Raw genomic sequence first — 24,088 nt, 5'->3', positions numbered from 1 at the left:
TCATTTTGGTTTCTCTCTCTCTCTAGAAATGCCAGATACCTGAGGTGATTCCAAAGCTGTAACAAATCAGCTCCTAAGAAGGCTCATGCTAATCAGGAAGACTGTGTCTTTGAACAGTTCTATTTGTGAAAGGTACTGCCTTACTCTTGGGCTCTTGCTCTGGACCATACAGAGGAGTGAATTACAATGCTAAAGGAAATAAGTATAGTTTAGTCCACCAAGACCTCTTATCTGATTTCTATTGCCTTATGCATACAAAAGCTGTTTCTTGTCCTGACCCCGCGATCTTACAAGCCCATTTGTGCTAGCCGGCAAAGGGCACAGCTAATACACACTTTGCAAGAATATTCAGTCAAAAATCACCTTACACAGTCTCATGTGAAAACTGGTGACATGCTGGTCATGGATATCACTGTGTGGTATGAAAAAAAACATATGCAAGGGCAATGGAAATGTGTCCTTATAATAGGGTTTTAGAGCTTAAAGATAAAAGTGTGCCCTAGACAAAGGAATGTTGTTTTGCCTGTTTTGCCTATTTGTTTTCAGTACAAGCTGAGCAATGGTGAGGTGGACAGAGGGGTATGGAAGGGAGCTGGCCAGCAAAATTCACCCTCGCTGATACAGAATGGTTACATAGTGGCTTATGGTTCTGGGCTGCCCTGAGAAGAGCGTAAAAGCCCCACATACGTATGCCTTATGTATGGCAAGGAGCATAATCAGGCTTGGAAGGATTCAATTTTTGTCTGTAAATATAATTAAATGTCCATTTCACCGCACATACATAAACCAATGCAAAATATTTCCATTGGTAATAATTTAAATTTGTGGAAGGAAAGGTAGGAACAGTTAGAAAGGTTTAATATTTTGAAATCTACAGTCTTTAAATAATTATCTGGCATACCTGGTTGATTCTCCTTCCCATAATTTGCTGCTACTTTGAATGCTTAAATTAATAAATTAAAATGCTTAAAAATAAACATAGATAATATCTGATTAAATAATCAAAATAAAAATTTGAACTCTGCGCTGCCAGGTACAATGAAGACAAGAGCTGCATCTCTTGCACTTCTGAAAGGGCAACATATCCTTTCAGAAGGACCAAGTCTATTTCACAAAAATTATATATCTCTGTAAACTGCTGCCTTTAGTATACTGAATCTTCTCTTATAAATGCTGCCTTCTATACTGCTTTGGTGGGAACAACTCAGGTCCCATGTCCAGTCCACAGTGGCATCTTCCAGCATGGAAACGTATGTCAATGACTTTTGATCTTTACATGAATTTCTCCAAAACAAATTAGAGGTACTTACATAGATCCTCAACCTACTAAGCAAGGTTGAGATTTTCAAAAGTACTCAGCATTGGAATAATCTGAATTACAGTGGGAGCAGAATAAGACCGAGGAGTTTTGAAAAATCTACCTTAAATGTATGAAGGAAAATAGGAAATGTCTACAAATGGTTTGTCCAACAGTCACAGAAATTGTGCTTCACACACATTCCGAGATTTTCTCAGTGCAATACATGGCATGCAATAGCCAATACCCTGTAAACTTGACTGCCTGAAGTTACTTTTGTGATAGAGATGCAGCCATGTTAGTCTGGTCTAGTTGAAACAAAAGACAGAACTATGTAGCACTTTAAAGACTAACAAGATGGTTAATTAGGTGATGAGCTTTCATGGGCCAGACTCACTTCCTCAGATCAATCTGTGGAAGAAAATTGGCACAACCATATATACCAAAGTGATACAATAAAAAAAATGAACACATGTGAAATTGACAAATCAAATTTTAGAACAGAGTGGAGGTGAGGGGGGAAGGTTAGTGTCTGTGAGGTAATAAGTTACTTTTGTTTCCATAATAATGAAAACAACAAAAAGCATGTTGATTTTTAAATACTTTATCAAGTAGTCAATTAGTTCAAAGCATAAAGCACAATGTAGGTTTCCCCCAGGCTTTCACAGCTTCTTCTAAAGTCTTTTCTTCAACACACTCTGTTGCTTCTATTTTATTTGCAATTTTTATTATTTTTCCAAATATAACAAACATACCAAAACACCAGATTCACCGCTCTACTGCTTTTATACTCTGTGGAGAAATAGACTTCTACCGATGGGTAAGAAGTAAAGAACAGGCTGCCATTCACTACCACACATTAGTTAGCAAATGAGGATCTGAAAGAACAGTTAGTGTTTTTCCTCTTAAATAAGGAGCAGGTCTCACTCTGGGTGTTGTGTTGTTAGTCCTCTTGCACTAAGGTCAAGCCTACACTAGCAGAGAAAATCAATACAAGATACACAACTCCAGCTACCTTGTATTGATTTTCTGGGGTGGTGCCTTCAGTGTTTGATTTAGCGGGTCTTTACTAGACCCGCTAAATCAAACCCTGGAAAATCAATCTCCAAAGCGTTGATCCTTCGATAAGCAGAGACATGGCCCACGTGTGTGATAAACTGGCCTACTTGGGCATGCCAGAGTACAATATTACCCCTCCCACACACAGAAATTTTGTTACTACCCGAGGGCACAATGCCCCTCAACAGAATGCCTGTTCTCAGCTGTCCTCTAGTGGAAACCAACATTTATTAGACAGGATCATAGAACAATAATGAGATTCTAAATCTACATGTCATTGCTGATTACTCGAGCACACGATTCGAAATCTGGGCAGACCCACCATTTTTCATCATTACAGCATGCCCAAGGAAGTTTCCCTCACAAACGCACAGAAATCTAACGTTTCCATTATTTCTAAAAAGATGTTACTCCTCAGCTTTACCTGGAATGGTGGAGTATCGATTTTCTGTTCAGTGTACAGATTTTTCAACAAAGCATTCTCTTTTAATACCCAAATAATTGGCTCACAAGGACTTTGGCTCCTAACTTAGCTTGCTTCTAAAGAAAGTTCATCTCATTTGGACTGATAGCTATGCCCCTATTTATAAACACCACCACTACTGCCATGTGTGCACAGAGGGTGATCATCATTCACCTCCAGGGCATCAATCTCATTAAAGACAGCAGTGTAGAATGGATGTTCTAAGTGAACAGTAACTGGATTCCACTGACAAGTAGATCATTCAAAGCCACCAAGTAATTACGTTGCAAACTCTAAGTGAGGCAAAACTTGGACAGCAGCTAACAAAACCTGTGTGGTAGACTGGGCAGGAGGAATTTCGGCTTAGAACTGAGGATCTCCTTATTCCCTTTGGGTATGTCTACACAGTACACCTATTTCGGGATACCAGAGGTATCCCAAAATAACTACCCAAGTCTTAACAAGCTGTCCTTTATTTCAAAATATTTTTTGAAATAACAGGCATGCTATTTCAGCATCCCTGTAACCTTCATTAACCAAAGGTTAAGGGATGTCTTGAAATAGTGAGTTAATTTGAAATTTGGCACTGTATAGATGCGCCAAATTTCAAAATAAGCTAATTTGAAATAGAATCAAAATAAGATATGCAATTTGCATAGCGCAAATTGCATATCTTATTTTGACTTTAGGATGTTGTGTAGATGCACCTTTTGAGATAGGGCATCTAGGTACAAGAAAATGAAGTATAAGGGTGCATCTACACAGCACTCTAAAATTGAAATAAGGTATACAATTTGTGCTACACAGCACCAAATTTCGAAATAACACCCTATTTCGAGACATCCCTTAATCCTTGTAGAGGGTTACAGGGATGCCAAAATAGCATGCCCGTTATTACCAAAAAAAAATATTTCAAAACAACAGGCGGTTTGTTAAGATGCAGAGTAGCTATTTCGGGATACTGGAGGTATCCAAAATAGCGCACAGTGTAGACGTACCCTAATTGTCCCATCCAATTTCATACTCAGATATGTACTTCCCTGACAATGACTTTTAAAAAAAAATATGGCATGCTAACCTAGACTGAGGTTTGCCTAGGATCTATGAAGTGGGGAAAGCCAGCTAAATTCATGTCTAACATCATCAAAGGTAAGCAGTCCTGAGAGCAGATAGCAAAAGAGTCCTATTGGCTAGTAAAAAACGTGATTTGGCCTCCAAACCTGTAGTTGAGAAACAGGAAATAGACACTATTCTGCAAAGATGGGCACCTTCCTGTAGAGATGCAACATCAGCCCAGAGTCCAAGGTGGATGGAACTGGTTCTATAGGAACACTGTATATCTGATGTTATCTCATACACTAGTTCTGCAAAACTGCAGGTTTATTTAGACTTTGGGACAAGCCAACCTGTTTGGGCTTAGTCTTGGCTGGGATACCAGAGTATCAGCAAAGACTAGCTCTTCAATTGCAAACTTACTAGAATGCAAAATTACAACCCTCACTGTTAGATGAGTGCCAAATGGTAGGAGGAGTCAGTGATAGCAAAAGAGCAATTATCTCATTCCTTGTATGCAGTGTAATTGTGGCCATGTGAGTGTGAGAATTTTTAGAGAAACAAAGTGGGTGAGGTAATATTTATTGGGACAATTTCTGCTGGTGAAAGAGACAAGGATTTGAGCCACACAGTACTCTCCTCCAGCTCTGTGTGGCTTGAAAGCGTCTCGCTTTCACCATAAGAACATAAGAACATAAGAGCGGCCATATTAGGTCAGACTAAAGGTCCATCTAGCCCAACAGTGGCCAATAGCAGTTATTCCAATAATAGAGAGACAAGGTGAGTGAGGTAGTCTCTGGTACTTCCTGTCTTTCAGTTAATTTCTAGATTGTTTCTTTCTCTCTAAGGAAATATAATCATGCCTTTGTAGCCACTCTTTAAATTTTGGTTTTCAACAGCCTTCAGTGGTGTCTGTCCTTGGAATATACCTGTCAAGAACTGGGGAAAGATTGTGCAGCGGAGAAGAACAACTAAAGAGGATTATATTTGTTTGGATTGAAATTAGTTTGTCAATTGAGTACATGGGATATTAATTGGTGATGAGAGAGATTTTGTAGCTGCAAGGGAGAGGGCAAAGGGTGAACAACTCTTCCTCACCCAGACGTGAGAATTTTAAATATTCCCAAACCTACTTCATTGCATCAAAGCCCATGTAGACATCAGAAAATTAAACTCTCTCTAGGCTGTGACCTCTGTGAACAGCTTATCAGTGGGAATTCCCCCAAGGTATTCCAATGCTAAACATTCCTGTTAGGGGAAGGCACAAATATGAACAGGAATGTGATCAACTGGGATTCATGGCTTTGCTGAGCAATGAGCAGAGAATGTACAGTTGTTGTTCTTTATTCAACATGAATGGGTATTAAAAGGGAAGAAATGTAGAACTCACCCCCATGTGCACCCCTTTGCTTATTGTTCCTCTAGATGCTTAGCCTAAGGGGATCACTGACTGCACTAATAGTTCCTGTTGTGTTGTTTTCACAGACACAAGGTGCACACATCAAATGCTATTTTTGGAACATACCTATGGTATTGAAATAAAAGAAAAGTGTTGCACAGCTATTTCCATTGAACTGTCACTTTCAGGATAATTAATGAGCCACGTGGGGCTACTGAAATGTTATAGAAACTATTTTCAAATACCTACATTTCTCTGGAATTTTTATTTAAAGATGATGCTCCTTCATTGCCTTCTTCTCTACTTGTTTTGCCTAATCTAGTACTACCACGTAAGCTAAGCAAGGGAATTTCTTTGCAGTTTTCTACAATGCTTCTGACGATTTATGAAACTAATGGAAAAGTTGGATAAGCTGAGGTTAACACTTGTCCTTTCTCATTCAACTTTGACAGATTTCTTAAAGTAAATGCAATTAAGGGCAACGCTATGCTCTGTGGGCCAAATTCTGTCTTATAATATGTATATGCCAGAAACATAACAGGCCAGAGTAAGAAGCACGGATACATGTTAGAAACTGAATCCATTCAGCCCTCTTCACAAATCTGTGAAAAATAATTATCCATGGGTGGTTCTTGACATATATCAAAGAGAAAGGTAACACAGTCCATTGTCCTAATGCAATGGTGGACAACCTGTGGAGTGCAAGCTGAATGCAGCCCAGAGGGGCTCCACCTGCAGCCCATAGACCCCCAGTTTCTCCACTCCCCACACACCTCTCGTGCACTGAGGCACCAGAGTCCTGCATTTCTTCTCCCCCCTTCCCTCACAGCATGGTTTTTGCTGTGTTCCAGATTGTCATTCCCCCTTCCCCACCCTGCTCCCCCCCCCCCCCCCCCACACACACATCAAGTTGAAATGCTGTGAGTTAGCAGATTCACAGCATTCCAGCTCTGGGAGGAAGGAGGAGCAGGGGACAGAGTGCAAAATGAGCGATTCAGGGCACCCTGAAATTGCTGGGAGGCAGGAAGAAGAGCAGGAAAGTGTAGTGCTCTGGTACCCGGGTGTGCAAGAGGCATGCGGGGGGCCAGTTAGGAGGGCCACAGGTGGAACCCCAGTGGGTTATAGGCTGCTGGTGAAGGAGAGCCACTCATGCGGCTCATCCACTATTCCAGATTGTCCATCCCTGTCGTAATGGAAGTAGACATGATTCACACACAAATATATATTTTAAAAGAGAATTTTGTTGTTTATATAGATATACATAAAAACAACCAAACCCTTTTTAGCAATATATATACTCAAATGCACACACATATTATAATACACATACATACACTAGAAGACTTACTTGGCATTGCCTGGATCCTTCAGGGCAGGGAGCTGGCAATGGGGGTGGAGGGTGCAGGAATCATTGTGTGTGTTGGGGTGGGGGGAGGGAATGGCCATCAGAGGCCTTTTCTTCCCCCTGACCTCTCCTGGCCACCAGCGGCCATTTTTTCTCCCCTCAGCTTATTCCCTCCCAGCTGCCAGGAGTCTTTTCTCTCCCCTCCAGTGCTACAGTCAAGAGCTGGAAGGGAAGAAAAGGACGTGGGGCAAGGGGGCTACTTACCCGATGTAATGGGGGGCTACTAACACCATCTTGCATGCCAGTACATTGGGGAGCCCCAGCCCTGCTGGCCCCTCCCTTGGTGGTATGGTTGCCCCTGGTGTATACTCTGCAGGATAGCTCTCCCCTGTGGGCTTGCTACCTCCAGTGGCCACACTCAATATTGCATCCCTCCAAAGAGCCCCTCCCTGTCCATGTTATGGAAAACAGTCCCTCTCCAAGTGCTTTCCATTGTCCTGGCACAACCAAACCCTGACCTTGATTTAAGTTAGGAGCTGAGGAAATTGCTTACCAAATTTGATGGCCCTAGCTCTTACCATTTAGAAGGAGTTCTTGAACAAACACATTCTCAGACAGACACACAAACGGGTGCACAAATCTCAAAAAAATAGAGAGAGAGAGATATTAAAGGGTTTGGTTGTTTGTAATATATTTATATATATTTATATATTACAAACATCCAAGCTCTTTTTTAAAACACACATGCACGATTCAGACGTTGACTAAAAATAGTATGCTCTTAAGGTTTTCCTGCTTTTTTTTTTTTTTTTAAAGAATAGACACTGCAATACAGAATTCCATTTCAGAACAAGATGTTGGGGTCAGACCCAATCTGGAATAGAACAAACTATGCTGATTTACGCCAACTAACAAGCTGACCCTGGACATCTTACAGTGAAATCGTATTCTATGTTGAAATGTTCACTGTAAAAATAGTGTTCATATGCACCCATGTTCCATCTGAAAAAGGCATATGAGCATTCCAATTCTGTGCATGCTGTTAAAGACCATTGTGTAGTCTGCTTGACTACGTATGTATATATACATGTAGGTATGTATATAGGCAAATGCCTCATGACAAAGGCCTGAATAATCCATCATGTGAAGGTGGCTGAAGTCAAGGCACTAGATGGTTTTCACCAGTTAAGGATTGGGTCCTATATGTCTGGTTATATAAATTCAAAATATTAACTATTTATCATAGCTTCTTCTAACTCTATCCTTTTCCATTGCTGAACTATGTCAGGAATTTTCTCGTTTAGAACTTGCACTTGCCACAAGCACATGGAATATGTGAATAGCAGCAAAACTAGTATGTAATGCTTCAGGTTTCCTAAGGAGCTTATGCTGGCACTTAATGAGACATATTTTGAATTCTGCATCATATGCAAACCTCCTGTGATTGATTTACAGGGCTAGCTGAGTGGGAGGTTAGCAAGTGTTCCTAATTAGCTTTGCACACAAAGTGAACTACTTCTGTTCTGTTCCAAACACTGAGTAACATTTTGCAAAGTGGCATGCAAACTTATCTCAGAAACTTAGAATAGCTGGTCCAAATAAATTAATTATTTGTACTTTCTTAATAACTATAAATTAAACATAAATCCAAAAGACGTATCTTTATATATGGACTTTTATATACACCCAGATAGTTTACAGTTCTGAATTTGAACAGTCTGGATTCTCTCAAATGCTTATACAATACATAACAGTTTAATTAACAATATTTGCAAGGTTTCAATTTGGAAATACACATGAATCTCACTCGATGCAGTGAATAAAATACCCTTTTATTCTGTGTGGGTTCCTTTATAAATGGATTCATTTTACAATTAAAGAAATGAAAGGTCTGTTTTCAGAAGTCCTGAGCACCCACAACTTTACTGACAGTCAATGAGAGTTGCGAGTTCTCAGCACCCCTAAAAACCAACTGTTTATATTAGATTCTATGTCAGTGATGGGCAACATAGGCTAATGAGTGGGCTGCATGAGAGGCCCGCCTTCCTCTCGGTGGGGTGCAAGATCGTCACAACCAAGATGGTCTCCTGGGATAGGGTGGTTTTGCTCTCTGCACTTGCATACCTGGAATTTGTGGGGTGCCAACTGAACTGTAGCAGCACTTTGGATACAGAGGGAGAGCATGGCTCTCACAGTCAGTGTTGTGTGCAGTAATGAGCACACAACTCACTTCATGTGCCATTGCTTTACATGCATGTCACTTTAGTAATACCGAGGGGGGGGGGGAAGGAGGGCAGAGGGATTTTGTCGATGGAAACCAGGAGAATCTGGCAACCTTTTGCGTGGGCAATGATAAACAAAATGTCCCAAGAGCCACATAGAATCTCTGTAGGCCACAGATTGCCCACCACTGTTCTAAATGGAAACTGAGGAACTTTCTTAAAAGTCTGAAACATTCAAAACATTAGGCTAGTTTATCTGCAGAGATGATGTTACTCCCAATGGATTATAAAATAAGCTAGAGCTACTTTACCATCCTGTCTGTTTTTTTATGCATCCACTCCAGTTATAATAATATCCATTATGATGTTTGCTATTATGTAGAAACAGAAGAAATTTTCACCTACTACATTCTATTTGGAAAACAATTTTTTAAAATACATGAAATATAAATAACAGTAAACATACAAAATAACAATATCTATCTGATGATGTGAGTGGAAAATCTGTTTCTATGTTTTATTTCTTTAATCAAAAGAGAACTATACTGGGGTGTTTCGATTTTTAAAAATAATTTATCTTAAAACCAAGTCTGCCTACCAGGTCAGAATAAGGGATGCATTATGCAAACCACCATAAAACAGGATAAAGTTTGAAAACACAAGGGCTGTGTGTAGACTGGCAAGTTTTTCCGCAAAAGCAACTGTACTTTTGCGGAAAAACTTGCCAGCTGTCTACACTGGCCACTTGAATTTCCACAAGAGCACTGACGATCTCATGTAAGAAATCAGTGCTTCTTGCGGAAATACTATGCTGCTCCCGTTCGGGCAAAAGTCCCTTTTGCGCAAAGCTTTTGTGCAAAAGAGCCAGTATAGACAGCTCAGATTAGTTTTGCACAAAAAAGCCCCGATGGTGAAAATGGTGATCGGGGCTTTTTTGCGCAAAAGCGCGTCTAGATTGGCACGGACACTTTTCCGCAAAAAGTTTTCTGTTAAAAGCATTTGCAGAAAATTATGCCAGTCTAGACGTAGCCAAGGTATATAAAATGGGCAACCATGTTTCAGAATGTTTTATCTCAGTGCCCACACAGAAAACCTTCCTGTGAATTCAGCAGGACTAGTTTTTTTCACCCCATGTAAGGGCTACAGCATTGGAGCCAATATAAGGGCTGTCTATCCCAAATGAATGATTGAAATACAATTTAAAACTTCATTAAATTCAATCGTATAACAAATATAAGTGAAACTGTACTATATTTTAAATTATAAGGTTTATGTAGAAAGTTGCTTCTTCTGAGGAAATACAAGGAGAATAAACACACTTTTCTGATTTTTTTTTCATTTTTGTATTATGTCTCAATATTTCACAACACAATGTTATTTAAATATATAATATGCATATACGTTTATTTTAATACACTGGCATCACAGTAACTTGGGTATTTACTATTCATTGAAAACTGACAGAGATCATAGAGCATTTTGTAGCCCAAACAATTTTTAGAATAGGAAGGCATTTGTTTAGCCAAAACAACAAATATGTACAAATCCTAGAGTACTAATTGCATAATGTACCTTTACAAAATAATGTAATATGGGTTTAGCTTGTTCCTTTGTTTTCTGTTTGAAAAATAAGATTGTTTAATAACCCATCAAAGCTATATGTAAACCAAGGAAACAATAGAGCAGATGTTGACTGCTGTCTTGTGCCTCATAGACATAATTAAACACAATGAGACACTCATGCGCCCAAATAATAGAGGACAAACAAACAAAAAAATGGTACAATATAAACATAAACCTCATTTACTGGACACCTGCCTTGTATTATTTCACAATATTTACACTATTTATCCGGTGATGAAAACAGAATAAAATAAATTATTTCCTTCTCTGCATTCAGCCCTCTTCAGACAACAGCAAAAAATTCTTCACAAAATTAACTTTAATTTTACTACTGCTGACAGTCGCATTGGTTAATTTCCTAAAGTTACTAGACAACCATATTTTTGTAATGCAGCAAAATCCTGACAGTGCAATCACATTTTCTGTAAGCAAAAGGTTATATCATCAATGAACTTGAACATGATTCAAATAGACCTAAACCACTGCAACTGCTCTTTTTTAAAATATCATACAAATTTCTTGTTAGATAAAGTAGTATTTTTCTTTAACTTCAAGATAAATTCTTCAAAATGAAATTCACATTTGTACACACTTCTATGTAGATGAATAAATGGGAAACTCAGCAAAGACTCTATGAGATATCATACTCCATATTTCTTCTGGTTCTCACTGTCCCATTCAATTCTCTATTTCACATCAGGGAAGTAAGGTTATATATAAAATGTTTACTCTATGTTGTCTATTTTCATCAAAATAATTAAATGTCTATATGTTTTCTCCTGTTATAGAAAGATTGATCCAATATTCTAAAAGTAGTCTTCCATGCATGAAAATAAAATCTTATTTAATCCTCGCTTTTCGGTGGGGAGGAAAGTTTCTCAGGTATAAGAATAACTTTGATTCATAAAATTAATACCTGTGTTTGTTACTAAAACAAAATTGTGACATTATTCTAATTTTAATATGTACATTATGCTAAAATAGGTACTCCCAGGAGTGTTATTACCTTTTTATTTTACATAAAGGCCACACAGTTACTTTGTTTACTTCAAACACACATTTCCTCTGTACATTTTACTCAGTTATGTGTAAGAAAGAAGGCAGAATCTAATGTGATCTGCATCTCTTTATGCTAATAAAACCGTGCTAGCCTATTTCCATAGAAAACACCATAAAGCATAAATAGCAAATGGAAAACAAATGGAAGCTTAATGCCACTGTGAAGCAAACCAATCAACCCTAAAACAGCTGAGATAGATCTCATCCAGTAGTTCATTCATTCTTTATAGAAAAGCAATGAAAATATTCCTAGGTGAATCAGATTAAAAAAAAAAACCCTCAGCAGCTCTGAAAGGTTGTAAAGCACTAAATTCTTTTGATTTATGAAGGCAGAATCCACTGCATTGAGCAAAACAGCTCAGCATGCCAGGACCCTTTTTCCCTGAAATTCCTTTATTAACACAACCAGGCTCTGCTAGTGAACAAAAGCAGTGGTGCGGTGTGTATAAATCATTAATTCTATGCTGTGCAATGGCTGAATTTCCTGTGCTAGCTGGAAAGCCTTCCTGCACAACAGGGATTTTGGGGTTGGAATTGGCTGCTATGAAACATACTCCATCATTCTCTGTGTTTGACGCTTCCCAATAGCTTTGTACTTTTCCTTTCCTTTTTCTCTCTGAAGGCAAGCAATTGTATTATAAATTTAGTGGTTCTGAAGTCTGCTAAGAAAGGAAAAGTTCATTTACAAACAGAACTCATATCCCGGTATTTAAAGACTTCAGGATCGCGATTAAAAAAAAAATTGCTACAAATTAACAGAGGGGTTTTTTTTTAAGTCTGTTAAATTTACACTTTAAACTGAAGCAAAAAGTTAACTTATAATGCTACTGAAAGTTTGGCTGTTCTTTTTTCTTAAAACCCTGTCACTGCAAAAAAAAAAAAAAAAAGCTCCTTCTTGAATGAAGGAAAGTTTTACTTCTCATGGGAACAATTTTTTTTCTCTTTTGGAAGGAGATAGAAAATATCAACGATGCGCACAAGAGTTATCCATACTATCTTTTAACTTTGGACCTCCCAAGACACTTTCTAAAGAGGGATAGGTAATCTCATAAAACTCTGATAAGCCGCATTCAATTCTAAATGAAACTGGATAAGGAGCTATTAAAGACAGAACAGGAATTAAAGTACTGCAATTGACTTCCTGGGCTTTTATTTCATGAATATCACTCTAGACCAGAATGTTTGCATTTTTTTATTGAGTGTATATTGAATCTCACATCATGAGCTTGGCATCATGAGAAAAAGGCTGTATTGTAGAAGCAATCAAGAACACAATCACTCTTGCATTTCAGGTAGGCCCAAATACTTGGTCACATATACATTCAGCACTAATACTAAATAAATATATTCCCAGTCTGCTAAATGGTAAACATTGAAATGGTCTTTGAATGTGGATTTTTAAAAGTGCACAAGCAAAAATGATATTATTTAAAACAGGGTGCCAATTTGCACATAATAAGGATAAGAATAAGGCTACAAAGAATGTAGAAATCCCTCTGCATTACACAATAATGACATTCTGAACTGAAAAAAATGAAGCCCCTGCAGTGCTATTCTGTCAGCTTTTGAAAGTAAATAACTTTGCTTCTGACAAGTGAGAGAGAATGTTTTTCCTCCTCCTGCCATAGAGCATTAATTGAGGTATATGCAGCCATGTTACATCCCTGGGATAGGACTAACCCATGACAGGGAAGGAAAGCTCAAGGAAGAAGACAGACATACAATATACAGGCTTCCATCCATCCCAACATTTTTGAAGTAACTCCACCTGACTAGGTTACATTTTTCCTGGAAACCTGTTCTCACCTCTACAACTTCTGCTGAACTTGCCCACTACAAGTCCTATTCATTGGTTGCTGCATTTGTGAATTATATTAAGAGTCTTCAATGTTAAATTTTACAAATGATGGTTATCACTAATTGTTTTAAAGTGAAGGGCAAAACCTGAATGTGGCTGATGGATACATTTAATATAAGCACGTATTTAATAAGATGTGAGCTACCTGTCATAGAAAATGAAGCAAAGTAGCAAGCAGAAACACAAGAGAAACAAAGCACAAGAAAGATGCTCACAACGATATGGAATACTAACTGAACAGCACACACTACCAAATACATGCATAGATAAGAAGCTAGGCATACTCACAGGGTTACACTTAGAAGGCAGACAGAATTTTGGGTTGATTTTGATGGAAATTGGTCAAAAGTCAAACACAAGAAGATCTTATTAGGATTAAATCATGTGTGTTCTGTTGAACTTCATTTCATGTTTAGAGTTTAAAATCTAACACACTTCTGTTCCATAAGTGCAGAAAAAAATCATTACCTCACTGTGAACACAAAATAATCCTCTGTGTGCTTTGGTTCTTACTATCGTTCTTAATTTTGATTCTGCATGAGTTTAATGCAACAAAAAACGCAGGATCAAAACAGACTGAGAGCTCTCCACAGCTGGAGCCTGCTATAGTGCAAAAGACCAAAGGCCTGACTACAACTACTCAGCATACTATAGACATTAAATATGCTATTTTCCCTAATTAAATTCACTGGGCTTCTGCATTGACAGAAGAGGAGGGGAAGCAAAATGTAAAAGAAGTCAATGGCTGTGCACTAAGCTACTCAGAGCTAAATGAGCGATGCTAGTAAAGAAATGACAAGAGTTCCTCAGGAGAGCCTGAGTATTACACACTTCAATTTAAAACTGATAAATCAATCACATGAACACCTTAAAGAGGTTACAGACCTTGAGGGATTATTCATATGGAAAGTGTTGGCTTCTAGTTTCCACTAAAGTCATTATAGCTTTATAATGCAAGGTGATAAACTCTTATGTCAACAGCTTTTGTCACTTTCTCTCACTTCTATTACATGTTAAAAACTAAACACAGTATTCAAATTGGAGCTTTGGTATAATTTAGTTACCATTTCAAAAATATACAAACAAATATCAAAACCCCCTTCATTCCAACATTTTTTACCACTCTTGTAAAAAGACAAACTGAGAGGAAATCTTCCCTCTTCACTCCAAAACATTCCCAACTTAACTGTCTGCTTCACACTTCCTTTGGCACAAAATGCCACAGCAAATATTAAACACAACTGTCAATGTAAATATTCAATAAATACCAATTAAGAGTGGCAACTTACAAGTAATTGACATCAGAAAATACAGCTATCACAGTTTTACTCCCAAATTTTGTCTTTTTAATACTCAATAAGCACAATATCAAAGGAATTATTCCAAGATACAGATACTCTACCTGTCCCTGCCACATAAAATCCAAGTCAAGCTCCTACTGGATGGTTCTTGTTGTTATTTTCCAAAATAGCCAGTAACCAAAGTTAACTATTTGGTGATTTTTTGTTTTCTTTTTGCCTTTGGTATTTAAGGAGAGGGAATCAGTGCACTAATGCACTTCTTCTTACTGTTGTGGCTAGAAAGTGACCTTGTTCAGCACAGTAATAGTCAAATGCCCAAACTAGCTTTCTTTCAGAATGAGAATGCAGCACTTGCTCTCTAAGCCGCTTCTGATTAATCTCTGGAAAACATTTAAGTGGCTCTTACATGACAAAGAGATATAATCATTTACATTTCACTTTAAACGAGGAGGAGGAGTTTCATATGTAAACTTGGAAGTTTATCGATGATCATCAAATGACCTTATTTTCCTTAATTAAAACAAACAGAACACCAGGATATCACTCACTACTTCAGCATTAAAGAGATCTCCAGATGCAACAATTACACCCACACCTTATGAGTTTTGATTCATTTATATGATGAAATTTCCTAAGAGTGCCACACTGCCCCCTTAGGTACAAATGCATCAACCTGATACTGTTTGCAATATGGCATTCCCCCCCTCCCCCAATAGAATACTATAATTTGCCTGTCAAAATACAGTGTTTTTATCTTACCAAAATGAATAAACTAGCATTATGTTTCTCTTGGGGCAGTGAATCTGGTTAAATGAATCAGAAAACCTTAAAAAGATTGTCTACCCTCAGACCATCAGCTACTGGACAATTATTCAAGGCCCAGCTGTAAGAAAAACAGATGGTGAGTGAGCGTTAGTAATGTGGACTTCTTTTCACTCATGCAGGCATAAGTAGAAGTTGTATGTTCTCACATGAAAATTGCCATGAAATAGCAGACTGACGAATAAAATTGTGCAAAGGCTTAGATTTGTAAGCTAACAGATGCTTACAATTTTCATGATCTAAAGTCAGATTAAATAATTTTACAACAGAGTCAGTGAATCAAACATCTTCAGTACACAGAAAGCAATTCAGTGTTTTTGTTCTGAAAGATAAAGAGTATTGGTTTAAGAATTGATGTCATGAAACATTCCCCTACTATAATCAACTCAAACAGTTGATCGGTCAGATCTCACTAATTTATGAAATGTAAAGTTACAGAACAAAGGTACTTTGAAGTGTGACTAAAATGCTCCGGTGTCATTCAACAATTAGTGTGCTGGTTCTGTATCAAAAAAATATACTGCAACCTGAGAACATCCATCCATCCTATTTTAATTCTTTATATAATTTATATGTGAAGATAATCTGTTCTAATCCCTTTCTCCATTATTGACTGCATCAATCGAAAGCACTATCTAATAAATCAACTTTGAATAAAGTCATGAAGAGAGAATGTGAAAAAAAATCCTTTAGACTCCTATAAATCTTCAAATTCAGAAGCATGAATCAGGTAAATTGTGTGGGGAATTCAACTCTTCTTAGACACAATGGTTAAAACCTAAATAGCATTATACAAATTTACAACTAAAGGTCTACGCATGGTGTGATTTTTTTTATTTTAAATCATTGGTATGAAATCTGGTCTCACTGACCACTGTCTATGACATGAGCTACTTTCTAGTTAAAGACAGAGAAGGTTGATATTGAAGTTTCAGTTCAATTGCTTTCGATCTGTGGATGTCCACTATGAGCAATGGCTCCATTTAAGAGGAATTACCCTTTGTACAAACCACTTCACTATTTAAAACAAACCACATATATCATCATTAAGTGGAAAAATTTACCAATCTTAAAATATTGACAACAGCATGGCACAATATGAAATGGAATTTTACAGAGTGCTTTAACAGTTGGTTCTATTACTTCACTCAGTAAAATATCAACTAAATACTACTATATCCTCTAATATATTAAGTAGTATACAGATATAGTTGATCTAATATGGTTAAATCTCTGTTAATACATTATAAATCCTGATTTACAGTGGGTTAAAATCAGCTGTAAAAAATTGCTTTGGGCTAACACCTGACACATAAAGTTGCAGCCAAGCACAGTTTCTTATCTCGCTTTGCTCCCCACCCTTCACCCCCGCCAGCGCTTCCAAATTCTATAAATAAAGTTAGCACTTTTAACACTTCAAAATAGCATGGAGATGCATTGAAACCAAAACACAGAATGCTTATACCTGAAAACACTGTGTGAAATCCTAATATGCATCTCCAGTTTTGCTAACAATTATCTTTAAAATAACCCAACACAAAGTTCTGCACTTTTATCCCTGTCCCATGCTCATAGTGCTTTCTGCAGTATTTGAGAACTGGAGCTAGAATTCTGGACTACGATATTTAATAGAATTTTACCTAATAGTTTTGGCGGCTTTCAGATAGCTTTGCTAACTTAACAGTAATGTGCAGTTTTTCTTTTTCTTTTTAATGACCATTTTGCTCATGGTTAATACTAAGTCTATACTAGGCCTTCATGTTATGCTTTTCAATCGCAAAATTACTGATGTTTCTAAATGAGCAGTGGTGTATGAACAGAAACATTTTACATAATACTATAATTATACATTTAGCTGCAGAAACTTTGTGAGCATAATTCAGACTGATAGAATAGCAAATATATAGTCGCTAGCATTGAAATAGTATTGGAAGACTTTTGTAATACTTATCGCTATAGATTTTTGAATTTTTTTTGATAAACTCCTATCCAACCAACAGATAAAGCAGTGTCAGTTTATCAAGTAAATAATAGCAGTTTTAAAGAGCTTCCAGAACACAGATTTTTTTCAGAGAGACCAGACTAGCTCTCAAGAAACTTTTCAGCCTCATGAGTTATGTATATTAAATTTACATGAGAGAAAGAGCAGCTACCACTTTAACGGGAAAATAATATGTTTTTTCTAACCTTTCAGCAAAGACTGTTTATTTGTCCTAATTGCTTGAATTAAATGGAATAAAATACTGTTCTATTAATAAATCTAAAATGCAATATCTCACAAGTGGAGGAATGAAAAGATATAGCTATAATGTATATTTATTTTCAATTAGATACAAAATGAAAAAGGAGTATTAAAGGTGTAAATTAGAAAAAAAGGGCTATCTAGATTAACATAATGTGTAAATACCAGGGGAGGTGGAGATTGAAGAGGAGGCATTAATGATTACTAACTTGTTAGTTAAAATATACAGATCACAAGTATTGAGGGAAATGGACAACCTTAAAGAGATGAAAAAATATTTAAGTTTGGGAAAGTATTTGAAGAACATCTGGTTAGATTGGCGTGCTTATTACACATTATTTGTTATGAGTAGAGAAAAGCTACAAAAATCAAATGCACTTCTAACATATTCTAGAGTATAGATTACATCTTATCTTTCCCTTTTTAATCTTATGAAATCTGCACAATAACCAGTAAATAGATATAGCAACTATCCTCGCAATTATCCTTCAGAAAAACTGATGCCTTAGCAGTTATATACAGCCCCGATTAAGGCAGGTAAAAGTGTAATGATCTGATAGTATAATTAGCTAGAAAACAGAGAGACTAAACCCAGCAGGTTAGCAATAACCTATAAACTTCTAGAGCACCAGTTAATCCACTTAGTTTAAACAAAATAACTTGAAGACATAACACTTTGCAAAGTGCATTGGTAATCATGTCTCATCTTTCTCTCAAATGGATTGGATGTAATTGTGCTATATGGTGCATGAGTTTGCATAAAGCTGTTGCAATAGATCATCGAGGAACATTATTACAACCTCCAACCTCATCTTTATGTAATCTCTTATCAGGTCCTTGGGTGGCCATGTTGACCTCTCACCTTAAGTCACATTTTCTCTTTCAAAAGTTCCTTCCTTAATGCTCAAATTGTTCTTTGGGAAACTCAGAGGAACCAGAACAGTAAAACACACAAGTACAATTTGTACCTATCCAGTCACTGCATAAGTTAGAGAAGAACCTTGAAAGCTGATTCATAAATGCTATATTAAACACATATCCATAACGAACTGTTATTAAGAACATAATTTTACATTTTCTGTGTAAGACATTTAAATTATGTATACATTAGATAAACATAATGTAAATTTTAGTTGTCAACACAGGAAGCCCTCCCACATGCATGCATAATTGATTATTTTTTATTATGGATTCCATGCTGTATTTTACAAATGGTTTATACTACTAGGAAAGCAAACAACAGGAAGGTTCAGAAGCTTAAAATACTTGTATTTACTTTTGGTTAGTAACAAAAATGTTAAATATATGAACCTAAAAAAGAAACTTCAACTTAACCTTTGAACAATAAAAGACATGATTAGAAATTAAAATACAGCGATAAAGAGATATGTTTATTGGGGAAGTCTTTATGTATCTAAACTACTGTAGTTAAACTTTAAGAGTTCACAAACAAATGCATCTATATGTAACCCCTCAATGGAATTTCAATATGTACACATACCCCCCCCCCCCAACCTCTCAGTAAAAAGGCCAAAAATAAATGAAACTAATCACATTTGCATGACTTTGTATTTTAATCTTGGCTGTGTATGGCTACTGTACAACCCTCTGTAGCAGAGTGCTCATCAGTTGAAAATTAAAATTAAAATTAAATAAGTACCACAGAAAAATAATTCCCAATACAAGCAACACTAGTTTAAACATCCTGTGCTGCCAAATATTTTATTGTATACACTGAAATAGACAAAGGTTAGAAACTGGAAACTCCTTTGTTGGAATAGTAAGAAAAAAAGCAGCAGCAAGCTGGATGCTCATAAATGAAAAGACTTAAAAATGAACTAAGATTTAGGTATTGTTTTCTTGATTTCTATGTCAGTTTTTCAAGGCAATGCAAATTTACTTCTGTGACTCAAATATTCTAATTCTGCACAGCTATAGGTTTTAAATATTAAATGATTTTCTTTTCTGATTAAAATCAGTCAGATTTTAATTTTAATCAGCAGCACGTTTCAACGAAGACTTAAAATTCCTGGCTTCAAAGAAGGCTACAAAAAAATTGCCATTGGGCATTAGAAGCACAATTTATGCTTGCAACTGAATAAAGAGGTAAGAGCAATCTTTTTCATGGCTGAAATTCTGGTACAGAATCCAGGAGCAAAGCAACCAAAGTACTGTGTTAAGCATATGCACAAACAGCACGAATAAAGATTTTGACAAAAGAAAGGCTTGTAAAGCACCCAAATGCTTGAACCTGCACTAAATTAACTCTTTTAGGCAGACTCATCATTTCTAAGTACAGAGGCAAGATCCATCCCCCACAATAAAAGACAATTACACATCCTCTTCATACAAAGGATATCTTTAAGGCAATGAATCCCATAAAAGATGCTGACAATGCAGACAATAGAGGGGAAGAAAAAAAGTTAAACAAACTTACCTGCTGTAAGTACATAAAAGTCAAGGCACAGGAGAGCTGGGGACACATACCCACATTCGGCAGTGCCACACAGGTTGCACCCGTAAGGGGATGCTGCATGGTGCTGCTCTGAAGTCTACGTAGAACAAGAGAGGGGGCTTGCATGCAAGCACGTTTCTCCTGTCTTGCAACTACAGGGTTCCCCCCTCCCTCCCTTCTGATTATTTAAGTAAGAAACTGTGTCTTTCACTGTCTTGTTTTCTTTTCCCCTTTGCAGTGCTAGATCTCTACATTCATTTGTCAGCTAAGGCCACTTGGTAGACTTAAACTACAAATTTTTAAGAGAGAAGGAAAAAAAAACCAGAAGATACAGCCTGCAGCCTATTGATGAGCAAATGGAACTTCCTCAATGACAGTGAGAGCCGAGGCTCGTCTCACAACAGTAGCTGCTGACTAGTAGAGAGAGAGATTGACTCACTGAGGCTCAGTCGGCTGGTGCTGATACTGCACGGCTTCTCATTTGTCAAATGGGTCCTAGGGCAGGGTCTTTACCACTCACCAAAATTCAAATACTGCATTTTTAAAATCCCTAGGGAGGGCTGGGAAGGAGAGAAAGCACGCTGCATCACAGACATCCATGAGATTTGGGCAATTAATGTCATAGCCCAGCTGGGACTGAATGTCTGTTATGATTCAGCCCTTCTCCCTCTGCCCCCCTTTTTTGTGGACCACCTGACAAATAAAAAAGGGCTTTTGCCTTCTAAGAAATACACGAATGGAGCACAAACAGAGAAAGGAAATATAATCTGTACAAGTCTGCAGGAGCTTATTCTACAAAAAAAAATCTTAGTTTTATGTCTACACTATCATGCCCCAAAAAAGCCTGGAAAATCATTATAAATACTGTGAAATATTAAAGTAACCACTGCAGTAGAAACACAGAAAATAAAACTAATGAAAACACAGGCTATAAAACAGCACAGCTGGTTTTTTTAAATGAAGAAAATAGCTTAAAACTGCTCTGAAACCCATCTAAAATTACCAATGTATCTGAAGGATAGGAGGTCTATTATAAGGGCTCATGTTGTCAAGTTATATGAACAAATTACATTTGTCAGTTTTTGGAATTTAATGTGTACTTTTTATGTTGGGGATGACACAGCATTGCTCAAGAGTTGTTTTTTTTTTAATTTTATGAAGTATTTATTATTCATTACTAGATCTAGTTAGTCTCTATGAAAAAGTAGGATGCGACCTGAAACTCAAATAATTTATAGTCTAACTTGGTTTTTTGGTCCAATATTAAAGCTTTTTCCTCCTAGATAATATTGTCATATGACCAAAAAATACCCTAATGTTTTTAAATGATTTTTGACAAAATAAGTGAACTGTTTATTCTTCTGGGGAAAAGGTCAAATCTCAAAGTACTGCTTTAGTCTTTAGTTTCTTTCTTTCTTTTTTTTTCTTTTTTTCTTTTTTTCTTTTTGCTTTCAGAAGCAAACTCTTCAGAAGATTAATACATTACGTAATTTTGAAAGATATCCAACTTTAACGTAGGCACATTTTGTATCAACAGATTACCATGAAGAACAAGAAAAAAATAATTAATATATATACACGCGAGGTCTTTGTCATCCTCGGTGTCTCTAATTTGAAACCACATTTTTCCTTAAAAAATAAAAAGCCTTTCCATGAGCTGAAAACAGTTTCACAAAGCATATCACTGATTTTTCAGCATTCCAGAAAAAGTAGTTATTTTATTTTTTTACACACACAATTGTACATATAAATCGAAGACATCTTCTTTAAGCAACAACCCAAATCTTTCCTTCCAACAGCACCAATTATTACATATTTTTTCTTCCCAAAAGCAGTCATTTCAAGAAAACCAAAGTCATACAGCACACAAATTAACTCTAAAACAATAAATACATAAACTTACAATACAGGGATTTAGTTTTGGCTTAGGAAACATCCATGCTTTTACCACTGTGCCAATGTCGGAACTACAGCACTGCTACAGAACAGCACAAATTATTTTATCAGGAAAAAAAAAGGAAAGAAAAGAAAAAGAAACAACGTCAAATGAACACCCCTTCTGTCCCTTCTCCTTTTTTCATTCTTTCCCTTTGCCTTAAGCAGTCTCCTGTTCTGACAAGAGTATATCATGCTTTTCTTCTTTTTTTCCCCCCAGCACTGTAAGCCTGTTATTCTACAAATGCCCTAAGCGGATAGAATTTTTCCTTCAGCTCATTTTCATATGAAACATGATAAATAATACATGGTACTTTAATAAGACCTTATCAGAATCTTTAATTAAAAACAAATATGTTATGTAAGGGGCCAATAAACCATTCATTCTATGTAATGCCAGAATCAAAGGCATAATGCTTCTAGGCCAAAGAGCTTAGAATTATACACAGTTATCCAATTTTCAAAGTGAAGTTCTGGAACAGGACAATTGTCAAGTAAAGTTCCCTCTGTCTATTACTCATTTTATAGTTAAGGAACCTTATATAAAAGAAAAGAAAAAAATCCAAAACCTTTAAAGCAATCTATGAACAATCATTTGAAGACCATTTAGTGAAGAGTCTTTCATACTCCCACCATTCTTTTAAGAAAGTGCATCTCCCATTGCTCTATGCAATTTTGCCTGCTCTCACCATCACTTTACCAATAATAACAATTAAATAATCTCACTTTTCTATTACACAAAAGGATCAGTGAAAATTAATCGTAAGCATTAAACATACAAAACTAACTCAGAACATCTCTGCTACAATATATCTGAAACAGAATCTGGCTTGGAATAGTACCCTGCTTCAACTAAGTGAGGAAAAAACATTCTCACCAACTTTGTAACAGGCACACCGGCCCCTTCCAGGGGTAACCTCTCATTGCAAATAAACAATATGCCTACATTCAAAAGATGAAATCACTGTCAACCACTTTAAAGCCATTGATTCTCCCTTCAGCCCAATGGTCTAACCACAATCCAAGTTAGACTGTACATACAGTAAATACTCTCAGTAACAGTCCAAAAAGCCCCATGATTAACCTTGAACACTTTCTGACCCCTTCATCACTCATAAACAAGGACTCACTAAAGATTCTTCAGCATCTCTGAAGCTCCTAGCAAGACAAGATTATATTTTAAGACCAGAGAGAATTTGTACTCAAGTGTCCGTTCATAAAATGTCTTATTTGGACTGAACCTTAACACTGATTGTGACTTCACACAAAATCTTGGTTCTCATCAACATCCCATCCGTATACTTAAATCTACATTTTAATAACACTCTATCTTGAACTGTTTTCAATTTATAGAACAGAGAGAACGTGAGCTGCTGTTAAGGCTGATTTTTGTACTCCACATCACCAGCACTAATATGAATCAACCTGTACTTGTGCAGACTCATCGGATCCAATTTCTGAACTGCATTTGATCCTTGGCTGATTTGGTAAGACTGTCAGCAAGGGTGCCAATTAGTATCAGATGTTGTGGTTTTGTTTGTTAGTAACTGGACTGGGGCCACCAATTTATGTTACATACATAGGCCCACCCAGAACATGGAGGAAGGGGAAAGGACATAATTGTCCCAGCAATCCAAATGGGTCCAGGGTTCCTGCAGCTACTGTGGTGTCAGCAATGGCCAGAGCCCTGGGCCCTTTAAATTGCCACACGGCTCTTAGAACTGCCCAGGAAGGTATGGGCACCATACAGTGTGCTCCAGGCAGCACTGAGGGCTGAGGACGGACACGCTGGGGTCCCAGTGGCGCTGAGGGCCGACTGCTGCCAACCCCACCCTTCTTCCTGAGGCTTCACCCTTTCCAGGAGTGAGGAGCCAGCCCCTCCTCCCCATCTTGCCCAGGGGCCTGGCGAGGCTGTCAGCTCCCCTGTACATATAACATTTACCAAAATAACCTGT

The 24,088-nt window shown here is 37.1% G+C and overlaps 1 protein-coding gene across 10 annotated transcripts in view; it reads right to left on the bottom strand.

Annotated features, from left to right (window-relative positions):
- The window catches only part of RBFOX1 (RNA binding fox-1 homolog 1), a 2,643,423-nt gene that overhangs the window by 422,136 nt on the left and 2,197,199 nt on the right, over positions 1 to 24,088 (bottom strand). For 2 of the 10 annotated variants that reach the window (XM_014574334.3, XM_075899257.1), the window contains exon 1: positions 20,181 to 20,586. The exons of 4 other annotated variants lie outside the window; for them this stretch is intronic. In XM_014574334.3, coding sequence (XP_014429820.1) covers positions 20,181 to 20,324 — 144 coding nt within the window. In that variant the 5' untranslated portion in view covers positions 20,325 to 20,586. Of the gene's footprint in view, positions 1 to 20,180; positions 20,595 to 24,088 lie in introns of those variants that run through there. 4 more of the 10 variants (XM_075899259.1, XM_075899256.1, XM_075899258.1 and 1 more) reach the window with 4 other exon arrangements.

The sequence above is a fragment of the Pelodiscus sinensis genome, chromosome 16 (assembly GCF_049634645.1).
Source record: "Pelodiscus sinensis isolate JC-2024 chromosome 16, ASM4963464v1, whole genome shotgun sequence".
Classification (NCBI taxonomy): domain Eukaryota; kingdom Metazoa; phylum Chordata; order Testudines; family Trionychidae; genus Pelodiscus; species Pelodiscus sinensis.
This window is presented reverse-complemented; position numbering and strand designations above follow the sequence as displayed.